At 56.5% G+C, this 27,911-nt stretch overlaps 2 protein-coding genes across 2 annotated transcripts; both read right to left on the reverse strand.

Annotated features, from left to right (window-relative positions):
- Positions 1 to 515: 515 nt before the first annotated feature.
- IRF8 (interferon regulatory factor 8) lies at positions 516 to 7,296 on the reverse strand. Its single transcript, XM_082489474.1, has 8 exons — positions 7,100 to 7,296; positions 5,646 to 5,829; positions 4,453 to 4,541; positions 3,846 to 3,957; positions 3,447 to 3,494; positions 2,534 to 2,920; positions 2,092 to 2,207; positions 516 to 978 (listed from the first exon to the last, which is right to left on the reverse strand). The coding sequence occupies exons 1-8, from the start codon at positions 7,271 to 7,273 to the stop codon at positions 802 to 804; spliced, it is 1,287 nt and encodes a 428-aa protein (XP_082345600.1). The 5' UTR covers positions 7,274 to 7,296; the 3' UTR covers positions 516 to 801.
- A 4,828-nt stretch (positions 7,297 to 12,124) lies between these two features.
- Positions 12,125 to 27,892, reverse strand: LOC309676706 (dual specificity protein phosphatase 22-A-like). The gene is made up of 8 exons (XM_082489322.1): positions 27,842 to 27,892; positions 27,613 to 27,688; positions 25,947 to 25,980; positions 25,245 to 25,327; positions 22,611 to 22,660; positions 19,005 to 19,079; positions 18,373 to 18,544; positions 12,125 to 13,927 (listed from the first exon to the last, which is right to left on the reverse strand). Exons 2-8 carry the CDS (start codon positions 27,631 to 27,633, stop codon positions 13,721 to 13,723), a joined length of 642 nt encoding a protein of 213 aa, XP_082345448.1. The 5' UTR covers positions 27,634 to 27,688; positions 27,842 to 27,892; the 3' UTR covers positions 12,125 to 13,720.
- Between the last annotated feature and the right edge of the window lie 19 nt (positions 27,893 to 27,911).

A 27,911-nucleotide genomic window follows, 5' to 3' on the forward strand; every position in this document is an offset into this window, starting at 1 on the left:
TGGTCACGCTTGGGAGAGACCAACACGTGTATTTGTGAGGGTGAAGCCAACCTATTCACACCGTGCTGCGATCTTTAAAAATTAAAGATATTATATATATTTATATAAACTCTGTCTCTAGTTAGGAAAAAAGTTAAGATTCCTAAGTTCTTATATTCAACATTTACACATATAATCTCTGCGTTGCTTTCCAAGTTTCAAAATACTTCGGTAGATAGACATATAAACATTATAGCAAAAATAAAAAGGAATTTGAGAAGGTTCTCCGTGGAAGGTATATCCTATCCTTCATCAGCAGGACTCTTTGGGATGGGGGGGAATGATTTTTGGAAAGAATTTCCTACGTTTGATGATTTTAAGGCTTTTCCAAGAGTCACTTCTGACCAAATCGCTATTCTCAGCAAGGTTTGAGTCACAGACCGCTGGGGCAGGTCACTACAGCTGTTGATTTTCGGTTCTGCTTGATTGGCCATTAACAAAGGCAACACAGAGCACTGCCAGCCCCGACCTTCCCGCACAGCTCGGACGCTCCCTCCTTCCCCTGCCATTAGCTATAGACAATGACACTACATGCTCTACCCTGCTTGGTACCTTTTTATCAGTAAAAGGTCTGTAGGACACCCACTGAGCATCCAACCTACTTCGCCATGGGATTTTTCACTGCTCTATTTATACAGACTCTGGACTGGAAACAGCAAAGAACAAAAACCAACTTTCCAAAAGGGGAATTTAGGCACTAACGGGACCAAACTGGGTCTAGATCAGCCCAAATCACCACGCTAGGTCTGCGGAGAAGGAGGCTCAGACTGCAATCTGTTGGTTTTCTCTGAAGAGCGGCCGCTGGTGCGTTGCGCAGATGTCCTGGAAGATCCTGTACACCTGGTCATGCTGCGTCTCATCAGCTACGGGGAGCATGGGGCTGCTGCTGCATGTTTTCCCAGCCTCCTCCACCACCTGCCTGACACACAGCTGCTCCACCTACGCAAAAAGAAAAGTCATGAAGACCCTGGATGAAGTGGAATCTCTTTGGGCATCTCCTACTGCTGCCATCCACCCCTACCAGCCCAAGCAGCAGGGAATGGGGTGGGAGAGACACAGTTGTGCCCAACAGACCCAGGTAACCAGGTCCAGCCAGGCCAACAGGTCCAACTCCACAAGCCATGTTGGCACGAGCACCTCTAGGACAGAAGGAGCAGTCACAAGAGCTCCTCTCCCAGCAGAGCTATAGGGAGTTGAGGACAAGCTGCAGGATGTCCCAGCACATGCAGAGTGACCCTCTAGTGAAGGCACCCAAGGCAAGAAGAGGTGACCAGGTCAGAAAGTTGTGCAGGGAGGTGTAGGACCAGTCTCTGCACTTGTACAATCCCCTCCAGGGCCTCACAGACTTGGTGTGTCTCCACTTGCCTAAGGGTGGCTGCAACACCCTCCCTGTACCCTCCATGCCACATCCCTGCTGCCACAGCCTTGTTGGCCCAAGGGGGTCCCACACTGCGTGCAGGCTCCAGAAAGACCCTATATGTTGCCCCAAAGCTTTGGGCTCCCAGACTTGCTTTGGCTTCTCCAGGGAGATATTTCTGGCCAGACCCATGGGGATTGCCCCCTCTCATCCCATCCTCTCCTTCACCCTCCCAAGCGTTTCCCAGCCCCGCTGCTGTCCACCATGGCTGTTCACCACATCCGTTGGCTGCTTGGCTTGAGGCCATCCCTTAACACAACCACTCCAGGTATTTATTCCCCCCCTCTTTCCCACAGGAGAGAAGAGAGGCCCCAGTGCCAAGAGGCAGGAACGGGAGGAAGAGAACAGATTTCTTAGCGGTTTAGAAAAGCTTCTGCCATTTGGGAGCTTTGTTCGCAAACACGATCTACCCAGATAAAGGAGTCTGACAAGCAACAGCCCAAGCACCTCTCAGGAGGCTGTGGATAAGCCATAATTCATGCCACACCTGCCACCCAACCAACTCGGGCACCCCAGGGGTCTGTGGCTCCAGGGGTTGAAGCTAGAGCCCTACTTGTGGGGAGAAAAAGGGCAATATGGTCTGGAAAAAGAGGGGGAAATTCAGCAGCAGAGTTCCAAAGGGCAGCCTTCCATACCTGGACAAGGATGAGCTTACACCGCAGTGGCACCGCATCCGGGAACTCCTCTCCAAAGCACAGCATGACCCTGCTGTCCGGAAAGCGGCCCTGGTTGTTGTAATACTGCTGCAACTCTGCAAGGAGAGGGGCACAGTCGGAGGCTGCCTGCCACAAGCTGCCAGCCATTGCTACACAGCTTCGTGATCAAGCACCCTGTCATGGAAGAAAGCCGTGGGCTCAAGAGAAGGCAGCTTTGCTGTGCAAAGCCTCCAACCAGGAGGAGTTTGGTAGTGACACAAGACACCGGGTTATTCCTTCCTAGATCTGGTAGCATCAGCTAGTCATCCAGAGCACTCAAGGAACCCATCAGTGATGACTCCAAAGTGCTGCAAGGCCAAGGGCTCCACCATTTCAACCCCACCAAGCAGATAAAGAGAAAGAGGGAAATGCTCCTACAAACCTCTGAAGAACAAGTTGGTGTCAAAGATCTTCACCACCTCATCACGGTCCAGTTTGTTGGGCCTGTCCTTGTAGACCACGTTGTTCCCGTTCCAGAAGACCCTGCCCTGGCACAGCCTCTTGATGAAGATGCCCTGCCTGTTGCTGTGCAGCAGGACACCCCTCTCCAGGTGCCCAAAGAGCTTCCTGGTGATCTGCTTCTGGCGGTCATTCTGGATGGCGTCAGCTGAGGGGAAATGCACGTGCTCCAGGGCATCTGGGGCATACAGCTTCTCACCATGGCTGGAGGGCTGGCTGAGTGAGATCCGGCAGCCCTCAGTGCACGAAGTGGTGATGTGGCCCACCAGCCTCCCGCTGTAGTAGAAGTTGATGACCATCTGGGAGTAACCTGGGAGGGAATGGGCACATATACCACCCATCAGGAGAAGACAAGTCCTGCCTGCTCTTCACTACGATGCCCAAGCTCCATGACAGCAGCAAAATTTCCAGAAGCAAGTCTCACTTGATGGATGAGACGTACTTGCTGGAGAAGTCTCCTCCAGCACTCAGCCTGGTAGCAGCACTGATCAGCAAGAGCTCCCAACACTGAACCCCTTCCCTCCTGCCTTTGCTCCACACTTCCCTTGCTGCGGGCAAATCTCCCCATGCTAAAGGCATGTCTGATACCACCATCACTGGGAGAGCCCCCCATGCCAGGGCCACGGCCACAGGACAACAAGCAGGATGCGTCCCTGCTCAGCATGCAAACCCTGTGGACACTCAGGAGGGCACAGGACCTCCCAAGCTGAGAGCAAAGCCTCCCCCAAGGCAGGGAGCAGAGTCGGAGCCACCTTCTGCCACCACACATACAAGGCCAAGCCCCAGAGGGGCTTTTGATAGCCACAGTCCACAACTGAGCAGGGGAGGCGCCTTACCCGAATGATGCTGCTCGTAGCCAGAGTATCCGTTCATCAGGGGCAACGCTGTGAGAAGACAGAAAGCGGAGTTGTGCCTCTGTGCCCAGCTCTCAAACACCAGTCCCCTCCTCTCCTCTCCACCAGCCCCCCCAGTTCGCCCTCCCAGGCACACCAGGCTTCCCAGCTCCCACACTGGAGATGCCAGAAAACACTCCCAGGTGGATTTCATCTTGTGCAATACACTCTTGGGTGCCTGCTACCAACCAGTGTTCATAATTGGCGTTTTAAGCATTCTTAATAAGGAAGATAAAATACAACTGTTGTCTATTATCTATTTCTGTAGAGTAATTTTCTTCTGCTCTGGACAAAGAAAACCCTCAGTCCTGTTAAAGACTGGACACGCTGTCACCTACTCACCGGGGCTGGGCTGCTGCACCCACCAGTCGGGTATCAGGGGGTTTCTGCAGGTCTCCTGAGGGGGTGAGGGGCTTCTCTTGATGATCCCCAGGTATTCATCTACGCAGGGGGGCTGTGGGGCACCAGACACGGAGATCAGAGCGGGTTTGATGCCTTGGGCAGCCGCTGCCCTGCGCAGAGACGCCTGCAGTGCTCAGAGCAGGTCCAAATGGCAGTGCCAACAGGATGCCAGAGAACTTTTTTTTTTTTTTGGTTACAAAGAGCGAGTTTGGCATTCCCGGGGCTGTACGTTTAGATAACACCCTCTGGAGCTACTGAGCAGAAGCAGCCCGAGGTGATGCAGACAAGGAGGGAAACAGAGCTGTAAAACAGCCTCTGTCCCTCGGCGAAGGTCTCGCCAGATGCAAATCTAGAGCGGGAGCCGTCCATCAGCAGCCCCATCCCAGCGCTGGCTCACTTGGATGAGCTGCAAGAACACAGCGCTGCTCGCCAGGCCAACTCCCAAAGCTTTGCAGAATGAATTTTAGGAAGGCAACGCTTTTTTAGCCAGCTCCCGCCCTCCGTCCACCTCCAGCCAAGGTGACCGGCAGCCACAGCAAAGGCTTACCTCTTTAATGAGGTCATCGATTGCAGAGGAACTGCAGTCCATCTCCGTGATGTCATTGAGGCTGCTCCCGTTGGCGATGCCCGCTTTGCCTGGAAGGAGAGGCCGGGATGCAGTGAGCACATCCGCCCCCTCGCCGCAGCTCGCCTCTCCACCGGGTTCTAGAAACCCTTCACCCCGTGAAAGTTATGAAACCGAGAACCACAGCAGAGCCACGTAACAGCACCTCTGGGGGGGGTTGGGGAGCTCCCAGCCCCCTCCAGCTCCACCCAGAGCTGCTTTTCAGGGCCAAAACCCAGTTTGCAACCCATTGTCCCAATGCACGGGGACCAGGAACAAGGCAAATCAAAAATCTGGCCGGTAGCACAGGCAGAGCTAGAGCAGAGGGTTGGTTTTGGCTTTTTTTTTTTTTTTTTTCCTCCTGAGTACCCCAGAGACCGGGGCGGCTGCTGCTTCTCCTTTTTCCGCCCGCTGCCCCGAGCGCAGCGGTGCTGCCGGTGGGAACCTGCAGTGCCATTTGCATAGCGGCAGCGCGCCCCCCGTGTGAACACGGCTGGAGGAGACCAAGATGCTAAAAGGCACATTTCCTGACAGCAAGATGATTATTATTTTTTTTTTCTTTTTGCAAGGGTTTTTTTTTTTTTCACTTTAAAAAAAAAAAGGAAAAAGCACACACACGCCTAACCACAAACAGAGATATACTTAGTGCGACCTGTACCGCACCGGACATCGCAGCAGCAACTGCTCTCTGTGAAACTACTGCTACTCTAATCACTGCCGGCAAGAGAAAAGGGATTTATTGCAACTCCCTGCCACCCGCCCAGGGTGGGCGTTGGGAGGACAAAGGGATGAGGCTCAATTCCACCCCCCTGAGGTGGGGGAAGGATTTTGAATTGGCCCCCACAGCATCCTTATAGGATGGAAGGTCGTGCAATGCTGCAATTGACCCCCATTTCCTATGGTTTGGAGGGAGAGAAGAGAAGCCTGTCCTCCCTCCTCTCCCTGCCACCGCAGTGACGTAGGGGACATCTTCCGCAACACAGGACAAGCAAAGCGTCACGACTCAAGAGCAGCGTCTGGCCAGGAAGCCCCGCTCAGATGTAGGTCAGTGGCACGAGCCCGCGGTTACTCGCCAGACTGACCTGCACCGGGGGGGGGGGGGGGGGGGGGTGTCAGTCCCTTATCGGGGCACTCACATTTCTGTTCCTCCTCTGGCACGATCCTGTAGACCTTGTAAGGCTCGGAGATGTCCAGCTGGGACCTGTCCGTCACCTCCTCGAAGTCGGGGCTCTTGTTCAAAGCACAGCGCAGACGCGTCTTCCATGTGGCCGGCTCCGCTTTGTCACCTTCTTTGAACTTGCCTTTGAAAACAGCCCAAGCCTAAAACAAAGCAAGAAAAAAAAAAAACACAAACCAAAAACCCTCCATATGAGCTCTGCAGAGCCCCTCAACCCCCAGGGCAAAGGAGCTGGGGCTGCAAGAGAACGTTTTGCATTTTGCTCTCTCCCCGCCTCTCTGCCCCTTGCACCCTTCTCAACCACCCCATGCGCGTTCGCCGTTTCGCTCCTAGACTGCGGACACGTGCGCAGCCGCCACGCACGTGGGGACGGGTATCTGGGTGCAGAGCAGCACCACCTGCCCCAGCCACGCACCCGGGCGCAGGGAGGGCTGCAGCACCCACATTTCAAAGAAAAAAAAAAAAAAAAAAAAAAAAAGCAGAGGTCAAGGTCATAATGTGTGGCATCATCTCTGCACCAATAGGTCCGGAGCGGCTGGAGATGCCAGGAATCGCTACTGAAGCAGTGATGTGCCTAACGACCTGGTAACACCTCAGTTAAAGATCAAATTAAACTTCCTTTTCCAGCTCATGACTAATAAACAAAAGCTGGTTTCTTCTTAAAAATCAGAATCGGTTATGCTTTTGGTGGGAGAATACGTTTTACCACCGAATGGAGATTGCAAAATATGTTATAATTATATACAAAATAAATACATAGCTTTAAAAAAAATATGTTTTCAGATGGCTGAATTCAACACCACCCTCATAACTCAGTGCTCGATCAGCTCTAACCTACTGTCACTGCCCTGGAAGTGAACTTGCTCACTGGTACAGATATTTGGAAGCAGGGACAGAGGAAAGGGAATTCCTGGGGAAAAAAACTAACCTTTTCAGTTTAGGATGGAATTTTCCAGTTTTTCCCCCAAAACTGGAAAACCCCCCCAACTTGAGTCAAATTCAAAACTTCCTTCCCTTCTGCAAGGTTGGTTTTTTTTGGTTTGGGTTTTTTTTTTTTTGTAAATCCAGCCTTTTATCAAGAATAGCCTGGTCAGAAGTTTAGAGCACGTCAAATGGAACACATCCAGCTCCTTCTCATGTCACACCAGGATTCAAATGTGCTGAAAACAAACCTAAAACTGGTACCAACATTTGGCAAAGAGGAACAAATACTCCCCCAAAACCCTGGGAGACCAATTGCAGGGGAAGCATCTCCTGCAGGGGTTAGAGATGCAAAACCCACAGGCAACGTGGGCTTCTCCCACCACCAAGATTGTCAGCGAGGGGGAAAAAAAACAAAAAAAAAAACCCAAAACCACAGCATTGCTGAGCCCAGGAACCATCGAGAAAAAGGCATTAACCATCTGTCCCTACCTTGAAAATAGAAGCATCCACCTCCTGGTTATAGTCCTGCTTCCCAGCGTGTTTCCACGGGATGCGGAACATGTTTTTCTCCTCATTCTCCCAGATGAGCCCCGGGTACAGCTCGCTGTCGATCTGCTCGATCAGCCACTGCCGGAGCCGTCGCCCGCCGTTGCGGTCACACATCCTGGATGGAGCAAGAGATCCAAGCCCCATTAGCTCCCCCAGCACCGTCCCACCACAACTGGGGTACAAGGGATCACACCATGCTCTGGTTTGCCATGTGCACAGCTGATAGTGGCACTGCCTGCAGAGACAAACCTCTTTCGGGAGCCCTGCAAGTCCCACATGCCAACATCTGTACGTTAAAATGTCGTTCCCCCCCCCCACACACTTCTTTTTTAATTAAAAATCAAGGCAATTTTCTGTGAGTTACTACAAATTCTTCCTCCAGCTCTATCAAAGCTCTGCTCACCAAGACAGGCTGACTTCGTGCTCTGCTTGCTCCTTTTTTTTTTTTTGGGCTGTGGGATAAGTCACATAGGAAGCAGATGGATGTGGATTAAAGTGCCCGGTCGTGCTGTCACCTGAGCAAGTGACACTGGACAGGCCATCCCAGGGCAGAGACCCATTAGCATCTGTGGGAGATGGTAGCCAAATGCTTTCCCCGGCTGGTCTTGGCACAAGGGTCTGCCCCTCTCACCAGGCACTGCCTATTTGGGGAGCAGTCACCAGTCCCGGCAGCACCCAGAGCCACAGCAGGGCTGGAGGCCACACAACCAATCCTCTTGAACAGAAAGCCAACACTAGGATGGAGTGGGGTGAAATGAAGTCACGCTTGCCCGAGGACCTTGGGTCATTTTTAGCTAAAACTGCTGGGTGAGTCCATGGAGGACCCAGGAGAAAACTTCTCCTGCCCAGCTGGAAGCAGAGTGCCAGGCTCAACTCTCCCAGCATCTCCTGTCACCTCCACGGCAAGACCTACAGGGACTTCAGGAGTTGGTGGCCTGGCAGAAGTGACCAGCAGCCCCAGGATCAGCCTTCCATGCCTTTCGGGCTTACAGCGCTCCTCCAAGTTTCACCAGACTGCCTCACCCTCATGCCTTTTTTATTTACTGCCCCATGGGAAGGTTTTGGGGAGAAGACGAGGATGCTCCCAGCACAGCCTAAAACCTGATGGCCCCTGCTTTGCCACGGGCTCACACCAGCTCAGTGCCACCAACTTCTCTCTCTTCTCCCTTGCCCTACTACTGCGCAGCAGGACACACAGACCTCTCTGGCCACCCACAGCACATCCCCTGCTCTTAGGGGTGGCCACAGCTAACATCAACAGCCAAAAGAACATGGAGAGCACAGCTCTGGATCCCAGTTGCCATCACAGAGCAGGATGCCCCAAAGCACCTGCTGGAGCATTTCCCCAGAGGGATGGGGGTTACACACAGCACCTCCGCAGGCTCCTGCGCCTCAGTTACACCAACATGAAGAGCCTCAGAAACACTCCCTGAAATGGGACTCCCTCCTAAGGCAGCTCATTTTCTAGAGCGCCTGTTCCCGCCACTGGCTGAGGCCAGAGCTCCGTTTCTCCTCCACAAAAAGTTAAGCAAAGCCCTCCAGGCTGCCACTCGCAACACAAGCCAACGAGCAGGGACAGGACACAGCCAAGGAGTCCTTCCCACGCAGCAAGCTGAGCACCAACCTCACACCAGGAGGAACAAGCAGCCAGAAAAACTTGGCTGGCAGAGGCAGCACCGCACCATCACCCTGCAGCCCATCACCCTCCAGCTCCAAGCCACCACTGAGCTCTCCCCTGTCCCACCCCATCCATCCATCCGTCCTAGGATCTGCCTTGAAGCAAAGGTGGGCAGCACTTCCCGCGACCCCAGCGCTGCTCAGCATCAAGCGGGATCAGCCCTTGCTGCTTCCCTCCCTCCCTGCACGCACGGGGCCGTGGGTACCGGGATGGCTTCATCCCGCATCCCGAGGGTCCTGGGTCCCCTCTGCCCCTACTCCACCTGCCCTCCAGCGCCATACAGGCAGCGCGGGACACGGGGACAACGCGAACCGCCCGTACCTGCGCTCCGCGCCGCTCCGCACTGCTGCCCGCACCGCCCACCGCGCCTGCCTTTTATAGCTGCTCATGGGGCGGGGCCGCCAACGTCCACGCCCACGCCCACGCCCCGCCAATAGCCAGCCGCCCCCTCCGTGCCCGCCCCGCCCAATGGGGAGACGACCCTGTCTCCGGCCGCCCAATGGAGAGCCGCTCAGTGGGGCGCGTGTAGCCGGCGCCGCTTTCTCTGAAGGGCGCGTCTTTCCGGGAAATCAGGCGGCGGGGCAGGGGGCGGGGCAGGGGGCGGGGCGAGGGCGGGGCCGGATGGGAACCGCCCAGGTGGGTCTCCCCGGTCCCAAACCAGTCCACCCCCAGTTACTGACCAGTTTCTTCAGTGCCGGACCGGTCCATCCCCAGTTACCGACCAGTCTCCTCCCAATATCAGATCAGCCCATTCCCAGACCAGTCTCTCCGTAGTCCCAGATCAGTCCATCCCCAGACCAGTGTCCCCAGTCCCAGACTGGTCCATTCCCAGTCCCAGGTCAGTGTCCCCAGTCCCAGACCGGTCTCTTCCCAATCCCAGGTCAGTCCAGACCCAGCCCCAGACCAGTCTCTCCCCAGCACCAACCCAGCATCCCCAGTGCCAGACCAGTCCATCCCCAGTTACCAGCTAGTGTCCCCTGTCCCAGATCTGTCCATCCTCAGTCCCAGATCAGGCTCCCCAGTCCCAGACCGGTCTCTTCCCAATCCCAGGTCAGTCCATCCCCAGCCCCAGCCCAGTCTCTCCCCAGCCCCAACCCAGCTTCCCCAGTGCCAGACCAGTCCATCCCCAGTTACCAACTAGTGTCCCCTGTCCCAGATCTGTCCATCCCCAGTCCGAGATCAGCCTCCCCAGTCCCAGATCAATCTATCCCTAGTCCCAGACCAGTGTCCCCAGCCCCAGATCAGTCCACCCCCGGTTTCAGACCAGTGTCCACAGCCCCAGACCAGTTTGTCCCATCCCAGATCAGTCCATCCCCAGACCCATATCAGTCTTTCCAGCCTCAGATCAGTGTCCCCAGTCCCAGACTGGTCCATCCCCAGTCCCAGATCAGTCTCCCCAGTCCCAGACCAGTCTCCCCAGTGCCGGATCAGTCCATGCCCGGGCAGTTCCCAATCCCCTCCCGGATCATCCCCGGCTCCCCGGATCTGTCTCTCCCTCGCCACCCTGGCAGTGCCACTGTCCCCCCGCCATCACCGCTGTCCCTGCAGTGTCCAGCAGCCCCAGTCCAGCCCGGACGTACCCAGCTGGGGCCGCCGGCCGTAGCAGAGCGTAAAGGACCATCTGCAGCCTGACTTCAGAGGGGTTTTTTGGGATTACCAGATTACACGCACATTTCTTGGAAGAAAACCATAATCACTCCCATGTGGGTAATACAGAGAAATGGGAAATGTATGGAGCTGCACAGATGGTATAATAAAAATAATGATCTAAGGTACACAACCTTTACTGTCATTTCTAATAAATAATGGCTGTAATAGCCCTTGTTTTTAAACACCCGACTGATCCTAATCAGATTCCCCCTGTGAGATTTAGGGAGAGCCAAAAACCTCTTTTGCAATCAGATGCGGTTAGGAGGGTTATTTCTGGGGGTTTTGGTGTTTTTATTGTTGTTGTTTTTTTTTTTTTTTTACAGAGAAACAAGTTAAGCTTTGCAGAGGGAGTTTGCATCACCAACCCCCGCAGCACCAGTCCTGCCCGCCCGCACCAGCCGAAGACCCACCTCAGTAAAAAATTGTTTCCTTTGTACAAGGTCTGGCAAATTCGGGATATTTTAAATCAAGTCTCTCCATCCCCTTGTCCCCCCTGCAGCCCAAGGAGCTAATTGCAACCGTGTTACCGGCAGGGTGATTCCATCACCTCTTGGCTTCATTTGGGCTCCTCAACTTCACGGGCAGCCTGGAAAAATCCTGGAAAGGCAAAATCTCAGTTCCCTGGGGTGAGGGGGATCCCAACGGGAGGAGGATAAAATAATAAACCCCTTAAAATGGGGGTTTCAGCCGCTCACGGTCCTGGCAGCAGCGGGCTGGAAGGGAGCGAGATGCCGATGGATGGCAAGGGACAACGCAAAACACAGCCTGGGGCGAACAGCCCGGCTGGGAATTTCTTGCAAGCTATTTCCCCGTGTGTGTGTGTGGGGGGAGCAGCATCCCGGGAAGCTCGTTCACACTTCAGCGATGTAGAAAGAAGTGGAAACCAGCCCGGTTTTCCCTGCTTCAGGGCTTGTCTTCCAGTGGCCAGAGGTCCCAAAGTCGCCAACAGGTCCCACTGATGAAGGCCAGAGTGGAAAAATATATGTAGCCACCTGGGACATGCCTCAGATTCAAGGAAATTGGGCTTGGGAGACGCTATTTGGGCAATGGTTGTTGCTGTGATGCCAAGCGTGGGTGATGCTGCACCTTATGGGGAGCATCCCTTGTGAGTCCCCAGATCAGGGGGATTTTTCCAGGGATAACAGCTGCTTTGGTGCCACAGTTCCTTGGGGTACGTTTGAATCCCGGGATGCTCAGCTGTGGGACAGGAGAGGGCACGGCCACCCGGGCTTGCACATGTGACAGGACAGCAGCGCTCCGCAGAGATTATCACACCTACTGCAAATCTAATCTCTGCTTATCACAGATCTCCGATGACTTCCTATTAACACCAGAAACCAACTTTCTTCTTTTTTTCTTTTTTTTTTTTTCCTGTGCACAAGTTCCATTTTTCTGCTTCCTAAAATGATAACTGAGGCATTAAATACAATATCGACCCGGTTTGCTCAACTTCCCTTCAGTCCACTCCATCAACAGCATTTATGGTCCTTAAACTCATTAATTGCTTGGGGCGCTTCCCCACGCAGAGTATGCTGCAGGCACGAACCACCACGTACTTCCATGGAGAATAACAGCCAAAGGGACCATTTTCTCAACCTAAAAAGACAAGGAAAAGCCCCCCCCCCCCCCCCCCCCGGGATCGATCCTATACATTATGGCTAAACACTGCATCTTTAAAACTTTTAATTTTGCTGATGGTTCTCATCAAGAAAATGAGGACACAGCAGTGGAGTGGTCATGTCAGTCCATCCCTCCATTCCCACCAGGAAAACTGCCAATCAAGACCAGCCATCCTCACGGTTTTAATCACTCTCCTCTTTATAAGGAGCTGGGCAAGTAACCCCCAGTACCGTCACACTTGGAGTACCCAGAAATTTTCATTAAGGGAATTCCTAGAAATATTTTAAGCACTTTTTTTTTTTTTTTTTTTTTTTCTGCAGAATGGATTGCAGAACAGATATTTTTGAGAAGCCAGGCAAGGTATTTATAGTAAAAGGCCAAGCTGGCATGGAAGGTTTGAAGGTTTAAAAGTAGAAGGGCTGTGTCGATGGATTGGGATCCCCGTTGTAGGACGGATGTGGGGAGTCCTGGCAAAGGAAGGCAGCGAGGCCGTGCTTTGGAAACGCGGTGTACGAGTTTGGGATGTAAAAAGGGACGTAGTCACAATCTTTCAATATTAAAGAGGCTGTTGGAGAAGGACAGCGTTAAATTGGTCTGCCGGTCAACCGAGTCAAATCGAGCAATTGGCTGCTTTTGCAACCGGGGACATTCAGATCGGGCGGCAGGGGAAACCCAAAACCACTCTGGCTCCAGGGATGGAGGCGGTGGGGACAGGCAGACTCCGGCACAGCTGGGTTTCCCCCCTCCCTGGGGGCAGTGGGTGAAGGAAAATGCCAGACAGACATCTGCCAAGGACAGGCTGGACCGGGAAAGTCTAAGCGTGGCAAGGGGCATCTGCAGCCCCAGGAGCCTCCGGCCCCTCTCCCCATCCCACGGGGTGACAGCCGGGCTCGGCAGCACACCCACGCCCCGGGACCCATCCCTCCCTCCTCGGGGCAGCCTCGCAGGCTGCATCAGCCTCCAGCTTCACTGCAAAGCAGAATAAAAGGTGGCCTCTCCCCATCCCATCCCACCCTAGCTTTCCAAGGTCTGTATCGGCATCTCCACGCCTTGCTGCAGGAGTGTCCGGGTGCCACGCTGCTGGAGAGAGGGACAGGGCTTGCTGCTGCCCTGGGTGATGGAAACATGGCCATGATTAAACACCAGGAAGAAATTTTTCACTCTGAGGGTGGTGAGACCCTGGCCCAGGTTGCCCAGAGAAGCTGTGGCTGCCCCATCCCTGGAGATGTCCAAGGCCAGACTGGATGGGGCTTTGAGCAACCTGGTCTGGTGGGAGGTGTCCCTGCCCAGGGCAGGGGGGCTGGAACGAGATGATCTTCAAGGTCCAACTCCAACCCAAATCATTCTATGATTCTATGATCCACTGGGGAATGGGGGAACGGAACAGTGCAAGGCACTGTCATCAATTAACTTGCCCAGAGGTATACACGGAGCCGGCAGCCACGGGGAGGGTCTGCGAGTCCCGACTCCCTCGCTCCAACCCTCGAGCCCACAGCCGAGGCCGGCGCTGGCTGCTTTCTGCCCTAGACATGAATCCCCTCGGGCGCTTGGCAGAGGGAATACAGAGTTTTCCAAGCCCCAGGGCCAACGTCTGCCTGCCAGCAGCCGGCGGCTTATCTGTTCATCCATCTGCTTCTGCCGGTGCCACCTGCGTGGTCGGGGAGCGGGTAGGTGGGAGCTGGAGAGTGGAGCCAGGAGCAATCCCTGCTCCCCAGCTGCTGCTCCTTCTGCCTCTGCTCCTGCTGGGCCAGCAGGCACTGCAGCTCCTCCTGGTCCTTGAAGGGGTTCCTGCCATAGTCGCGGCGGATCCAGGTGCGGTACTGCCAAGATAAAGCCAAAAGAGGTTGTCAGAGTCACCGGGGGCTGAGACATCCCCAGCTTGTGAGCCGGGACTTGCAACAGCTCCGGCGGAAAGCAGCGAGCCGAGCGGGGGCAATGCCCGCTGCATCCCAGGCGAGGCCGGGGGTTCCCCAGTCAGAACCGGCAAGCAGAATGGTCCCAGTTTCGCAGGAGCTCGCACACCACGCGACACGGCCACGTCACAGGAGAGATGCGACGGTTCCCCCCCGCCCCGACCGAGCGCTTCCCGCGTGCCCAGCCGGGCACAGACGGACCCGGAGAACCAGCAGCATCCTCAGCTTCTCACCCCGGCTGCAGCCGGGACGGCAGCTTTATTTACCAAGCGTTGCCAAGAAGCTGCTGTTGTTCCTTGTGTGCCCGAATTCCCGTCAGAAAAGCCTCCCCGTGCCTTCTCCCCGCCGTGGCAGCGCGGGGACACCCGCTGCCGCAAGCTGCACGGCCGAGGCGGCTCTCGCATGCCGAGGCAGGTTTGATTTGCAGAGCGTCTTGCTCGCCGCCGGGCAGTCGGGGAGCGCCTCTCATCCTCCCCGCGTCGCTGCAAAGGCTGCTCCGGCGGCACGGAGCGTGCGGATGGCCGGCGGCCAGCTGGCAGCAGGCGGAGGTCCGGAGGTGGCCAGGAAGCGAGAGAGACGGTCCGTAGAAATGTTTCCCGCTACTGCCGGGATGAGAAACGGCCAGACAGGTCCAGGCTGCAGCGCCCGACGGCGTGGGCAGGAACGGGCAGCTCTGCCGGGATCTGCTGTGGCAGATAGCCGGTGCTCGTGGGGAGCGGGCAGGGCTTCACCGTCTTCCAAAGTAGCTGGGAACCGGCAGCTCCAGTAAGCAGGACTTACTGGGATGAGAGGTAGGAGCACGGCCAGCAATAACCAACCACTTTACGAAAAGGATGGAGGATAGGGAGTAGGGGAATGCGAAGCCCGCGGGTGCAAAGCGTCCAGAGAGGGACTGAGCATCGGAGCCCCGGCATGGGGTAAGCACTGGGACAGGCATGGGTGCAGCCAGAAGAACTGGAGGGAGAGGGCAGGCAGCCCCCATGAGCTGCTCAGCCTCAGCACCCCCAGGGTGAGGTGCACTCCACGGCCCGGAGCCGCCAAATTCAGGCATGCAGGAGAGTGGGACGGGCAGCTCAGCCCTGTCCTGCCGGGGGCTGCCACAGGCGTGGGGACCACGAGCCACAAGAGAATAAAGTCTGAGACTGACCCTGGTGGCATCCCCCCTCCGGCAGCCAGGGAAAGTCAGCTCGGGCAGAGGGGATTTCCAGCGGGAATGTCTGGATTCCCCAAATCCACTCCCTCAGACAGCAGGACTCGCCACGGCTGCTACACGTTCACCACCCGCAAGCGGGAAGACCCCTTGTTCGGGGCGGACCCCGAGAGCCAGACCTGATTTCCTTGCTAGAAAACAACCCCTGGGAAGTGCGTTCCAAAGGATTTGGGACAGGATTCGGGGCAAGCATCCATGCCAGCCGCTCATAGCGGGGAACATCCCTCCCATGCAAACCATCCGGAGGGATGAAGCTCCATGGGAAGCCCCAAGGCTTGGCACCCGCCGAGGCTCAGCACCCACCCCCCAGCCTCCGAGCTGGCTCCCACCGTCCGGCGAAAGAGGGAAGGAGCCGGCGGGAGGCTGGGGGAAGCACCCTGCTGCTGCCAGGCGTTTCCTTTTAAAGCCAGAGCAAGAAGTGGTTACAGCCTGTTTCCTCCAGCGCTGACCACTAACCCGCTGCCCTCCTCCTCTCTCCCAGGGCCCGGAGCACACGTCCCATCTGGGACAGCACCGGGGAGGGGGGGGCAGGCAGCCTGGTCACGGTATGCCAGCACCACGGGGGGGACAGGTCCGTCACCTGAATGCCCGTCTGTGCCCTCTCTCACATCCATACTGTCTTCTCTGAGCTCCCTTACTTCCTTTTCTAACCTTACCCGTCATCCTGCTGCTGCTCTTGGTCCCTTCCTTCCTTCTTCATCCATCTAGCCCCAACAAGCACCATTTGCCAGCTCAAAACCACAGCTGCGCGCTCGAGGCACGCTTCCCGCAGCGAAGGGCCGGCTGGCCAGTCCAGGAGAGCAGCTTCTCCGTTTCTACGTCCCGGGGTCCCATCTCAGGTCCCTGCGTCCCATCTCAGGTCCCTGCTCTGCATGGAGGAAACCAAGGCACTGAGGGATGCTCACCTGCAGCCCTGGGAAGGAGATTCCTGGGAGGTCTGAGCTGTCCCTCACAGGTTTTAGCCGACAAGAAATTAGGTTTTTCCTCCCGAGCAGCCTGCCCAGCCCTTATCCACGCCTGCTCCCAAGTGCTGCATTTCCAAATCGCTGCCTGCTGGGATGACAGCTGGGCTAAATGGGGACATTTAACCTCTTTTCTATCCTCAGCAAGAGCTGAAGCTCAGGTCATGATACCCTTGCTCCTGCATCCTACCTACACACATGGAAAACCACCCCAAAGCCATAAGGGGAACCAGGTGTGACATCCCACAGCCAAGGTAAGCCAGCCAACTGCTGTTTGGCATGAAGCAAGGTGCAGGACCCACACGGCACCGGGTCCCACGGGCTCTTGGCCACGCAGGCACACGCCTATGGTGCCCACCATCCTGCGGGACCCCCAACCCTCCACCTCGGCTGATCTACCCACAAGTCCCTTCTTCTCGCAAAGGTGGAGGGCGCAGGGGCGAGCTGGGAGCAGAGCATCGCCGGTCAGGTTGGAGCATCCCTCCTGGCTCTTCCCCTTCCCCTAAAAAGGCAGCTCTTGCTAAGGCCCGCAGCTCAGAAAAACACATCCAGGCGCCTCCGCCCTCGGCTCTGCCTTTGGTATTTTCAGGGAAATGCTGGCAAAGCTCCCGGCCAAACTTCAATGTGATGAAAAAGCAGCATCGAAGGGAAAGGGAAGAAAAGTCCAGCATCTGCTGAGCCCAGCCTGGATTTTGGGGAGCAGGAGGAATAGATGGGATGGAGGGGGGGGGGGGGGGGGGCACACAGCAACCCCACATCATGGTTTGTGCTGGGACGCGGCCAGAGCGTGGGAAGGGTTGGGGAGAGCTGACCCGGCCAAGGGGAAGCCCCACAGGGAATCTCCAGCACCGCGGGTGTTTTGTAATCTTTTGGACCATTTTCCGCCCTCCTCCGTGGGTGTTTTTGCAAGCCGGTGATAACGGGGCAGGGCTGCGCCCCTCATGTGACAGCGACTGCCCGCTCCCTCCGGCACCCGGGGAAGGGAACTCAGCAGTGGGGAAGGGGTTGACATTTGGGCCAGTGTCACATGTTGTCCCTGCCTCTCTCCTGGGAGGAGAGAAATCCCCTTAAACCACTCCATGTAGCCGGAGGGACCATCGGGTCTCTGTCGCTGTGTGCCATGGGGCCACTGGGTGATCCTCATGGTTACAGCGGATGGGGGGGCGCTCACCTCCAGGGATGGGACGAAGTTTAGGGGTGACCTGGGCTGCAAGATTCCTTGTGGACATCGCCTTGTGGGTTACTTCTTCCTTGCAGAATTCCAGCTGTGGCCCCTGTGCCCTCCCGGGGCAGTTTTGGATCCCGGTCCTCCGCTGCGGAGGCCGGGGCTGGGCAGAGGAACAGGGTTCGGCGTGGGAGAGACTGGAGGGCAGCTGGGGAGCTGCGCGGGAGCTGTGCTTTTAAAGGCCTTTCCTTTTGCTTTTGAAGGCTTTCCGGGTCAAAAGTGCAGCTCTGATCTCTGCAACTAGCGTTCTCCCGGGTTAATGTGCTGCTCTCGCTCCCAGCTGCCGGCATCTGGCTCGGCTCAGCTACAACATCCCACCCTCGCACAGGACGGGAACCCACCCAGCCAGGGCTCCAGCTCTCCTAAAACCTGCTGTTCCATGTCATTTTGGGGAGGAAAGAGGCGAATTTCTCCATCAACACTTGCTTCTCTCTGTCCCCTGCCTCTAAAAGCCGGGCACTTGCTGTCAGAGGAAGTCCTGCCAGATCCAAGTGCACCCGGACATCTGAAGCCACTTGCAAGAGCCTTCCTCTCCTCTCCTCTCCCTCTCCCTCTCCCTCTCCCTCTCCCTCTCCCTCTCCCTCTCCCTCTCCCTCTCCCCCACTGCGCTGCATTCCCAGGAACAGGCTCGGCGCCCTTCCCGGGGCTCCCGGGGGACTTGATGCTCACCCGTACATCCCACTACGTCCTAACTGAACTCTCGAGAGAAGCACTGGGGTTTTAAAGAGCTTTTTTAAGTGCGTTCGCATAATGCCTAGGCACTTCTTTTTTTTTTTTTTTTTTTCTTTTTTTTTTTTTGGCATGCAAAACCCAAAATCCCCAGGTAATAAATAGCATGCACAAAGGCCAGCTCGGGCAAACAGCTGGCGCCTGCACTGAGCTGCATGCAAAAGAGTCGTGCATGTTTGCAAACTCCGCAGACACATATATAAGGGGATGTCGGCGCAGGACGTACCTCCTGCAGCAAGGTCGCCTCGTACTCCTGCAGCTGCTGCTCGAAGCCAAAGTTGGGGCTGACGTAGGACCGCACGACCTTGGTGGCAGCCAGGCAGCCCTCCCAGCCGAGCTCGGTCACCGTCATGAGGTAAGCCACCAGGATGGTGGTGCTGCGGGAGACCCCGGCCAGGCTGGCACAACGCGAGGGAGCAGCGTCAGGTAGAGGTATTCCCACCACCGAGGCTGGTGTGGCCCCACAGCAAGGGACACTCATGGGATGCGTCTTCCCATGGGGATCCCTTCTCACTGGGGTGTTAGCAGGGTTCCCCCGCCGTGTGTTGGGCGGGGATAAGGAGCCACATGAACAGGGATCCACTGCTGGTGGCTCCAGGCAGGTGACTTCCCCTCGTCCCCTCCTCCAGGCTGTCCCACCTCTTTGGATGCTCAGGTTTTCAGTGCACAGACCACCCATCCCCACGGGTCTCAGCAGTGGAGACCTTCCCCTGTCACCTTCCTACTGTTCCTTGTCTTCTCTTCTTCCTCCCCACCACAAGTGACGTTCAATGTTGAGGACACTTTTTGGGAGCCCATCCCCACCTCCTACATGACCAACACGAACTGGGGATGCAAGGCGGTGACAGCAGCTCTCACCAATGGACGAGGCAGCCTCCCCCACCAAGCCGGCACTCGTGGATGAACTTGATGCACTCCTTAAAATGCTGCAGCCTGCAAGGAGAGAGGCAGGAAGGTGAGGACAGGAGGGCTGCCCACCCCTGCAAGGCGCCTGGCCACGCCAGCAGTCACGTCCCCCCACCAAGGACTTCCCACCACTCTGGGGCCACCGGCGTGGGGTGGGAGCAGCGGTCCTTCCTCTGCCCAGCAAAGGCAGAGGGGCTGATCTTCATGTACCAGGAAGGAAATGACCTGGGAGACTTTCCAGGGGATTTCCTGCTCCCAAGGCATCAGGAACAGGGTGATGCCGTCAGCCAAACCAGCTCAGGGGGGGGACCCCAGGGAGACAACCTGCAGGCAAGGTGTCATCTTCTGCCCAGGGACCATGTCAGAGGTTCTCCTGAGCCGTCGGCTCACCCCTAATTCCCAAACCATGCCAAAAACCACCCAGTTTCCTCCGAGGGAAAGGTGCCAGCAGGGAAGAAAGCAGGGAGAAGGTGGCTCCCATGGTGTTTTGCCTGCAGGTCCCAAAATGGTGCAACTCCCTTTCCCTCCTCACCCCAAGCAGCCCCTCCAGCCCCTTCCCATCCCAGAGCAGGCACGGAGAGGTGCCCGTGCCAGGGAGGCAGAGCTGCCAGCAACAACACGGGCTTGTCCCCAGATAGCTGCATTCCTGAGAGCACAACCAGTAACTGCCGTCAAAGCAGAGGGAGCCCGTTAACCCCAAGGTCAGGGAGTCGGGGCTTTCTGGTGGCTCAGCTGCAACACACTATGGTGCTTTTCTCCTGACCTGCATGCTCAGCCAAATGAATCATAGAATGGTTCGGGTTGGAAGGGACCTTGAAGATCATCTCATTCCAACACCCCTGCCATGGGCAGGGACATCTCCCACCAGACCAGGATGCTCAAAGCCCCATCCCACCCGGTCTTGGCCACCTCCAGGGATGGGGCAGCCACAGCTCCTCTGGGCAACCTGTTCCAGGGTCTCACCACCCTGACAGTGAAAAATTTCTTCCTATTCTAAATCTCCCCTCTTCCAGTTTGAAGCCATTACCCCTCATCCTATCGCTACATGCCCTTGTAAAAAGTCCCACTCCAGCTCTCCTGCTGGCCCCATTCAGGTACTGGAAGGCCGCTATAAGGTCTCCTCAGAGCCTTCTCTTCTCCAGGCTGAACAACACCAACTCTCAGCCTGAGCAACACCCATCTTTTTGAAGGATGGAGACATAGAAAACAGGATAAATAACTCCATACGTACTGATGAGATAGAGGTGGGTGTTCACGGGAGACACATCCCTCCTGCTCATCACTGCATGGGATGCTGCAAGCCACTGCCAATCGCTCCCGAAGACAGTGGGCATCTCCAAGAGCCCACGCCGAGCCAGGTATTCGGCTCCTTGGTACATATTTGCAATAAATTCTGCCCATCGCTGCTCACCCTCGCAGCTGCACCGAGCCTTGGGGTAGTTTTGAGGCAGAAAACCTGATTTTTGAGTAACTTGGGCTGCTGGTGGACTCCCTGACCACACAGCCCTGGCTTTTTCGGGAAGAGAAAAGGGTCCCTCTGGCGCAGCTAAGCCAGAGCCGCTGAGCAGCGAGTGTGGGATCCAGCAGCGCCTCTGCCCCGGCGCCGGACTTCCTCTGCCTCCGCGTGATGGGGCGGGCGTGCGCCTGCACAGCCTTCCTGATTTCTCAGAAGCCAAGGCATGAGGCTACCGCAGAGTTATTCCCCCCCCGTGCCCCTCGCCGAGGGCTCGCTCCCAGCGCATCCTCCCTCCCTCGAAGCTGGCTTCCCTAAGGGGACAAGGCAGAAGCCTCTAAAATCCATCCCTGCCAGCCCATGGAAGGGGATGCTCTTCCCCCTGCCCCAGAAGGGGGATCGAAGGGGATGCTGCTCTTCACCCTTCCCTGGAAGGGCAGGGCTCCTTCTAAGAAACCAGCCAAGGTTGGTTTTGAATACAAACAGCAGGGGGTTCTGCTGCCCAAGAAGAGGAGAAGAAACGGGGGAGTCTCTGAAGCTGTGGTCATACTAAAAATATTGAGCCTCTCAGCCCTGGAAGGAGATGTCAGTCCATTGCTCCTCGTGGGCTACAGACGTGCCTACTCCTTGACCACCGTAGCAAACAGAGCATCACCCCTTGGAGTGCCTTTCCCTGCCTAAAGCTTGTCCCGGGGGATTTTGCCTCGTCCTACTTATCTTTGCAGAGCAGACAGCATCCCCCAGTGCCTGCACGTGCTGCCTACACAGGTCCAAGCTCTCCAGAACCCAGTCCTCCACTTCAGCCCCTGGGCTGGGACCAGCAGGGATGCACCTTGCTTGGAAGGACGTGATGCTTTTTGCCTCCAGCTGCCTCTGCACACTTGCTGCCAGCCTCCAGCCCGCTCCATGCACGCAGCATCGCTCTCCCAACTCATCCTGGAGGGAAGCAGGTGAGCGCTTCTGCCGCCCCATCCATCCTCATCCACTCCACGGGGTGGTTTTTTCCCCAGGTAGCCAGCCAGAGGAAAGCTCTCCCCGTGCTTTTCCAGCCTCGAAGCGTGGGATCAGGACATGGAGCCTGGTAATGCTGAGAGCCACTGAGGTCCTGAGTTGCAAGCATCTCCTCTTCAGGACATCAGGATTGAGAAATCCCAGGCATAAACTGACAAGCAGAAAATAGTTCCTTGAATAAGTCTTCCTTCCGGCAGCCAGTCTTATCTCCTTTTTACTCCTTTTTTTGTTGTTGTTGTTTGTTTTTTCGTTTCAGTAGACATGCCACAAATGCAAAGAAATGAGAGAAGGGAAAAAATAACAACAAAAAAAACCCAGTTCTTGCTGAGGGAGGGTTTTCTTGTAAAGCTTCTCTTTCCGCTCAGCAGGAGCATGAGCAAGCAGAATCACACCCCCGGGCATGGCTGCTCCCAAGGGTGCTGGAAAACCAACACCTCCACAAATGGGCTTCGCTCCCGTCACTCTGAACAAAGTTTCGATCCCTTTTAGGGTTTGATTGACGAGAAAAATCCCTCGGAGTCACCCATTTCCTGGTTGCAACAGATGGTTTATGGATGCCCAAAGCAGCAGCCGGGTGCTGTCACCCCCCCGGTGTCAGCAGCGCCTGCACCCATTGCACCCCAACACCACGTCCCATGAAATCCTGGGGCTTCCTTGCAGCATCCCTCACCAGCTTCATCTCAAGAACATTGTTAAAAGACTTATGAGTATCTATGCTTTGGGGGGGGGGGGAACACCTTTGGTTTTAACAACTCTTTTCTTTCTCTTTCCAAGGAAAATGTCTAGAAGACCGACAAAAATCAATGTCTTTCTGATGCTCCAATTTTCAACCCTGCCCAGCAGAACAAGTCGGAAATCTGATGGAAAATTAAATTAAACTTATTGACTGCAAACACACACAGAAACAGTTTTTACCCCCTAGAAATGCTATTTACTGCCTGAGAATGAAGCACAGCTTCTGTCCAGCTCAGCAATGATACCAAGTTTCTGCAGCGTGAATGAACTGAACTTTCATTCTGCAGAATCTGAATTTTTATTGACCGCCGACTACCAACGCGCGATGCTGGGAGACAAAAGGATGGCAAACGACTTACAGGTTTTGACTGGATGAATCCGAGGCCGAAATACAGAGATAGGTCATGTCCTGCAATACAAAGATGGTTGCAGTAATAAGATACCTCTGAGAAACACAAAACCTCCTGTTTCTCTCTTTTCCCTCTCCCCAGCTGACCCTTCAGTGAGGGGAAAGCCACAATCTGCTTTTGGGTGCCATCACCCTGCTCCACATGGGTAGGGAGAACCATGAAGGGTCGCATCCATCCCACCCTGGGCTGTTTCCCCTCCATTTCAGCCCAGAGGAGAGGTCAGGCTGCGGGGAACTGCTACAATGCTCAGGACGCCCCCAAAACTGAGCCACCCCTTTCCTGGGGCCCCGGCTGGCGAATGCCATCAGGAAGACGTGTGCGAACACACACTGATGAAGTCACTCTCATCAATGAGTTATTTCCTCCCAGTCCTTTTAATACACAATAAATCATCCTGCCGCATGTTGACGTAGGTCAGATTACTTTCCTTTCTTTAAAACATCGCTTCCTCGATCCTCCCTGTTCTGAGTTAAAATTAGATCCTTTTCATCTGAGGTTTGTTTGTTTTTTTTTTTCTTAAACTTTCTTAGCGAAATGGGTGGAAATCCTGCCAGCCAGAGCTGAAACGGCCAAGCACCAGGGATTGCCCCATCTCCATCAGCTCCTTGTGGCATCGTTGCTGAAAGGCCCCCCCTGGGCTGATGCAGCCCAACTCCACAGACCACCCTCACTTCCCTCCAGCATAGGGCAGATCGGGAGGCTGGAAAAAGCTGATTATTTAAGGAGGGAAGGGACAGAGTGGGACAGCCATAGGGATATTCCCACGCTGGAAAGACCCATGTCGCGAGGATGAGCGCAGGCGGGCTTTCCTGTGCATCACCTCTCCATCCCATCCATCCTCCCCAGCCCCATCCCACACTCAGCCTCACCATCCTGCAGCCTCTTGCAGGATGGGGACAAGGTGCCACAGTGATGTGCCGCTTGCCGGCTCCTCATGGTGTGCCAGTCGGCTGCTCCCTGCCCGGAGATGTTGCCAGAGAGGCTGGGAGGGAAATGGAGCTGGTGGGTTCCTCATCCACATCCCTGGCCAAACCACGGCTCCCCGGCACGCAGGGGATGGCGGGGGCAGGCAGGACCTCAGTGGGTGGAAGAGGACCATGCGCCAGGCAGGGGCATGGGGACCAGCAAGCAAACGCCAGCAGGTTTTGTGGGATGAGCCATGATGGGCTGCGGCTTCCTAAAACCTGGCTGTGCCCTGCCATGCCCGGCACCAGCCCAACCTCCCCAGTGCAAGGAGAGCCACCCTACTGGCAAAGCCACGTGGGCCAACCAGTGGAGCAGCCAAAGCCACCCCACTCCTCCTTAAACCCCGACCCGCACCCTGATCCTAGATTAACTGCCGGGCTCCCAGCAGCTTCCCCTTCCCCACGGGGCTGGGTGCCCCCATCCCGCCTCGGAGAGCTGGGCCACACATGGGACTGGTGCTGGGGTTTGCGGTTCCCAACCCAAGGCTGTGATTGACACATTGCTCAACCCACCATGCCTTTCCGGTTCCCCTTTCCACCAGCCCAGCGGCTTGCTCCATGTTGTAAGCTCCCCGTGTGGTTTGCTACCCGTCTGGCCGTGCCCCGAGCCCTGCCAGCCCCAGCTGCTGCCCCTTCTCCAGCCACGAGCCGTTTCTCTGCACCGATTTTATTCAGGCTCCTTCCTTCTCTCTTTCCCCCCTTCCACGTTACTCAATGCCTTAGCGGGGAAAAGGCTCCAGTTGGCATTTTGCCGAGGGTCCCTGACCATCGTGGCCCCAAAGGACGAGGGGTCCAAGCAGTCCCCTTCACCTTCTGCAGCATCCCGGGATTTGAGAGCCGGCAACGGGTCCGGCACCGGGATGAAGTGCAAGTTGCATGCGGCCATCGGCTGCAGGATGAGCAGCTTGGTCAGAGCATCCCACAAACGGACCCCCACACGGGGCTGCTGCTTCTGCTGCAGGGTCCACCCACCCCACAGGTCCACGCAGGCAGGATTTGTGCACGAAAGACCTGTCCAGCACCTCCGGCATCAACACACCAGGCAGCTCCCTCCTGCCTCAGTTTCCCCACCCCACAGCCCGAGGGGTCCGCAGTGCTCCGGGGTCCGACAGGGGTCGGGGGGGGGGGCGGGGGGGGGGGTAGGGGAACAGGGCAGGCAAAGCCAAGGCGTCCCGGGACCCCTGTCCTGGAAGGATGGGGGGTGTGCTCCGGGCGTCGTTTCCCCACCACCACCACCCCCGGTCGGGGCTGGATGCGGCCCCGGCGCTGCCATCCGCGGGGCGCCGCCGCCCTCTCGCGGTTCTCCCCGCGGCAGCACCGGGTCCCGGCCCCGCCAGCGCTGCGGCTACACAACCTTCACCCTAAAAACCACCGGGGGGGTGGCTGTGTCCCCCCCAAAACATCCCACTCTCCACACACACACACACACTCCGAAAGCCAGCGCTGAGCCTCTTCGGGTGCAATTCAGCGCGGCACGGTGCAAATCCAGCATTGCTGCTCCCCTCTCTGCCCCACGCCAGGAAAACAGCCTGTGTCCCCCATCTGCACCTTCCCTCCCCCCCCCCCCCCCCCCCCCCCCCCGGGGTAGTCCCCCCAAGCCCCCTGCCCGGGCTCTCACCTCCAACACCGGCTTGGCCCTGTTGTGGACGGAAAGGATGTGCGTCACCCCGTTCCTCAGCAGGTTTTCCCGGTCCTCGGAGTCTGGAAGGAGAGGCAGCAGGTGAGTCGCCTGCCCTCCTGGGAGATCTGCTGGACCAAGCGCCCACCAGCAACCCGTATCCATCACCCCCTGGCCCCTTGACCCCCGTGCCAGCCCTTCCTGCTGCCTCTCACCTCCATCAGAGCAAAATCCCCCTTGGATGCGATGGGTATTCAGCAGGCTCCCAAAACCACCCCCAGCATCAGAAATTATACTGCTAATTTGGAAAAGGCTGTTGTGACGTCGCTGCTGGGTGAAACCCAAGCTTCACCCTGCTCCCCGTGGGGCCAGAGGCCCCAGTGAGAAAGCCAGGTGTCGGCCCACTCTAAATATTGTCTCAGCAAACCTGAGGAGGTTTCCAGCCATGCCAGGGGTTCCTCGGTGCTCTGGCATGGCTGGTAACCACAGCTCCCCGTGGATGTCCCTTTCCTGGGCTAGAGCTGCACAGGACCACTTGGAATTGGGATGGGGCTTTTGGGGGACTTTGGATTTCTGGAAGATGCTGAGGTCCCCAGCTGGGAACAGGCACAGGGATCCCCCGAGGAGAGGGTCTCCTCCAGCCCCACCAGCTGCCCAGGGATCCCACAGCAATGCGGAGGCAGAGCAGGGAAAAGCACTCACCACGGATGTTCCCGAGATAGAGGCCTTTGACAACCTGGGAGGTGACAAAAAGGAGAGACATTTCAGACAGCACCGGGCACAACGTGCATCCGACGTGGCAGGAGCATCATGCTGCATGCGTGGTACCGGCAGGACCAGGGCATCTGGCACCACGCTCCCCAGGCAATGATAAACCAAGCATCTAATCAGTGAACCATCTTCATTAACGAACAGCCCACTCAAACCACCAGCCCAAACCCCTCCAGGAGCGCAGAGCTCAGGAAAACTCAGCACACAAATGGAAGGGGCTTGCACGGGGTCCTATTGCTATGGGAAAGGCAGTGCTGGGGACTGGATTCCCCAAACAGCTCAGCCCGCCCCAACCTCCTCCTTCAAGGTGGGGCTCCAGCGGGGACCCCCCATCTTCCCGGCTCCCAGAGGCAGGCCAGCCCCACTGCAGCTCGGTTTTATTTTGCTTTTCTATAGCAACCACCTCCTGCAAATAGTTTCAAAGGTTACCTCTGCCAGCTGGGGATGGACTGGCAAAGGCACAGGCTATTTATAATATTTTTCTGGCCAGGACATTGCAGTGAGTGCCATCAAGTATGTAAATTTGGTCTCCAACTCGCTGCTGCAGGGTTATGAAGGAGAAAAAGGGACAGCTCAGAGTAGTTAGGGGGTGTAAGAACCTGCCAGAACAGTTTCCAGGGACACAGAGAGGACGAGCTGGTTCCCAGTTGCACTCATTTGCACCCATCTGGCAGAAGACACCCGGTTTGAGAGGCTGTAGAAAGGGGTTTCAACACCTCTGGGTCACATCCAGCCCACCTCTACCATTCAGCTGAACCCCAGCCCGCTCCTGGGGTGCAAACACCTGGACTGAGCAAACATCTGTGCTGAGCAAACATCTGTGCCCAGCACAGCAAAGCTGTCACCGCTAGAAGGGGGACGCTGAGCCCCGCGCTTCATCAAGTCAGAGCCAGATCCTGCAACACAAACGTGTCTGCCCCAACCCAGCCCCCGGCAAAGGCAGCCCGGGCTCCCCGAGAGGGCTTGGTGGAACCAGGGAGGCTGTAAAAGGCACTTTGCAGGTCGGGCTGCATCCACAGGCGGTGTTAAATCGCACCAGAGCCGCTCAGAGAGAGTTTGCCCTCATCTGGTCTCTCCGTTGCTGTCCCGGAGTCTAATTTTAAACTGGATAATGCACATACCAAGCGGTTATTTAAGGACACAAACAGAAATCAATCCCCTCTGCCAGCCCCGGAGTTCAGCTGAGCAACAAGCAGCAGTAAAGCCCCACTTCCCCCTTCGCCACGCGTGGCTGCCAGGCACGGACGCGTCCTGGGGGTGGCAAGGGGAGGAAATTTCCCTGCGGGGACCCCCTGTCAGCCTCGAGGATGCTAACGCCACGGCCTTACCGCCCAAGGGACGAGCATCTAAAGCCACTTTTCTAAAAGCCGCAGGCACTTCGCTCATCACCTTGCGTATAAATCTGGGGAACAGATTGCTTTTTTAAGTCCCTTTCTTAAGCGCTTGAAGTTTCAAAGGGGAATGAGAACGGGAAGGTGCAAACGGGTATATTTAGGGCATCGTGGTGGTCTGGGAACAAGCATCCACCTGGTCTGGAGGAGAAAGGTCCTGGCCCAAGGAGGACATGCTGGCCACCACCCTGCCGTCCCCCCAGTACCTTACTCATTCCACTCCCCATGCTTTTTCTCTCCCCAGGGTCAGGAATCGGCTGGCTTCTCCGTATCCAAGGCTATCTGCAAATAAACACCCGAAAATCCCGGACAGAACAGTGAGATTTGCCCTGCCCCGTTCCTCCAACGGTGCATTCCTCTGCCAAGAGCAGGAGGAAGGGAGAGCACGTGCCAGGAGGGGAGCGTGCAGAGCCCCGGCAAACTCAGCTCACTTACCGGCGGCAGGCTGTTCCGGCAGGTCTCTGCCGCTGTGCTGATGGGTGAAGGGGATAGAGGAGAGTGGCTG

This window comes from Vanellus vanellus (genome assembly GCF_965231255.1).
Source record: "Vanellus vanellus genome assembly, chromosome: 12".
In the NCBI taxonomy this organism is placed as follows: domain Eukaryota; kingdom Metazoa; phylum Chordata; class Aves; order Charadriiformes; family Charadriidae; genus Vanellus; species Vanellus vanellus.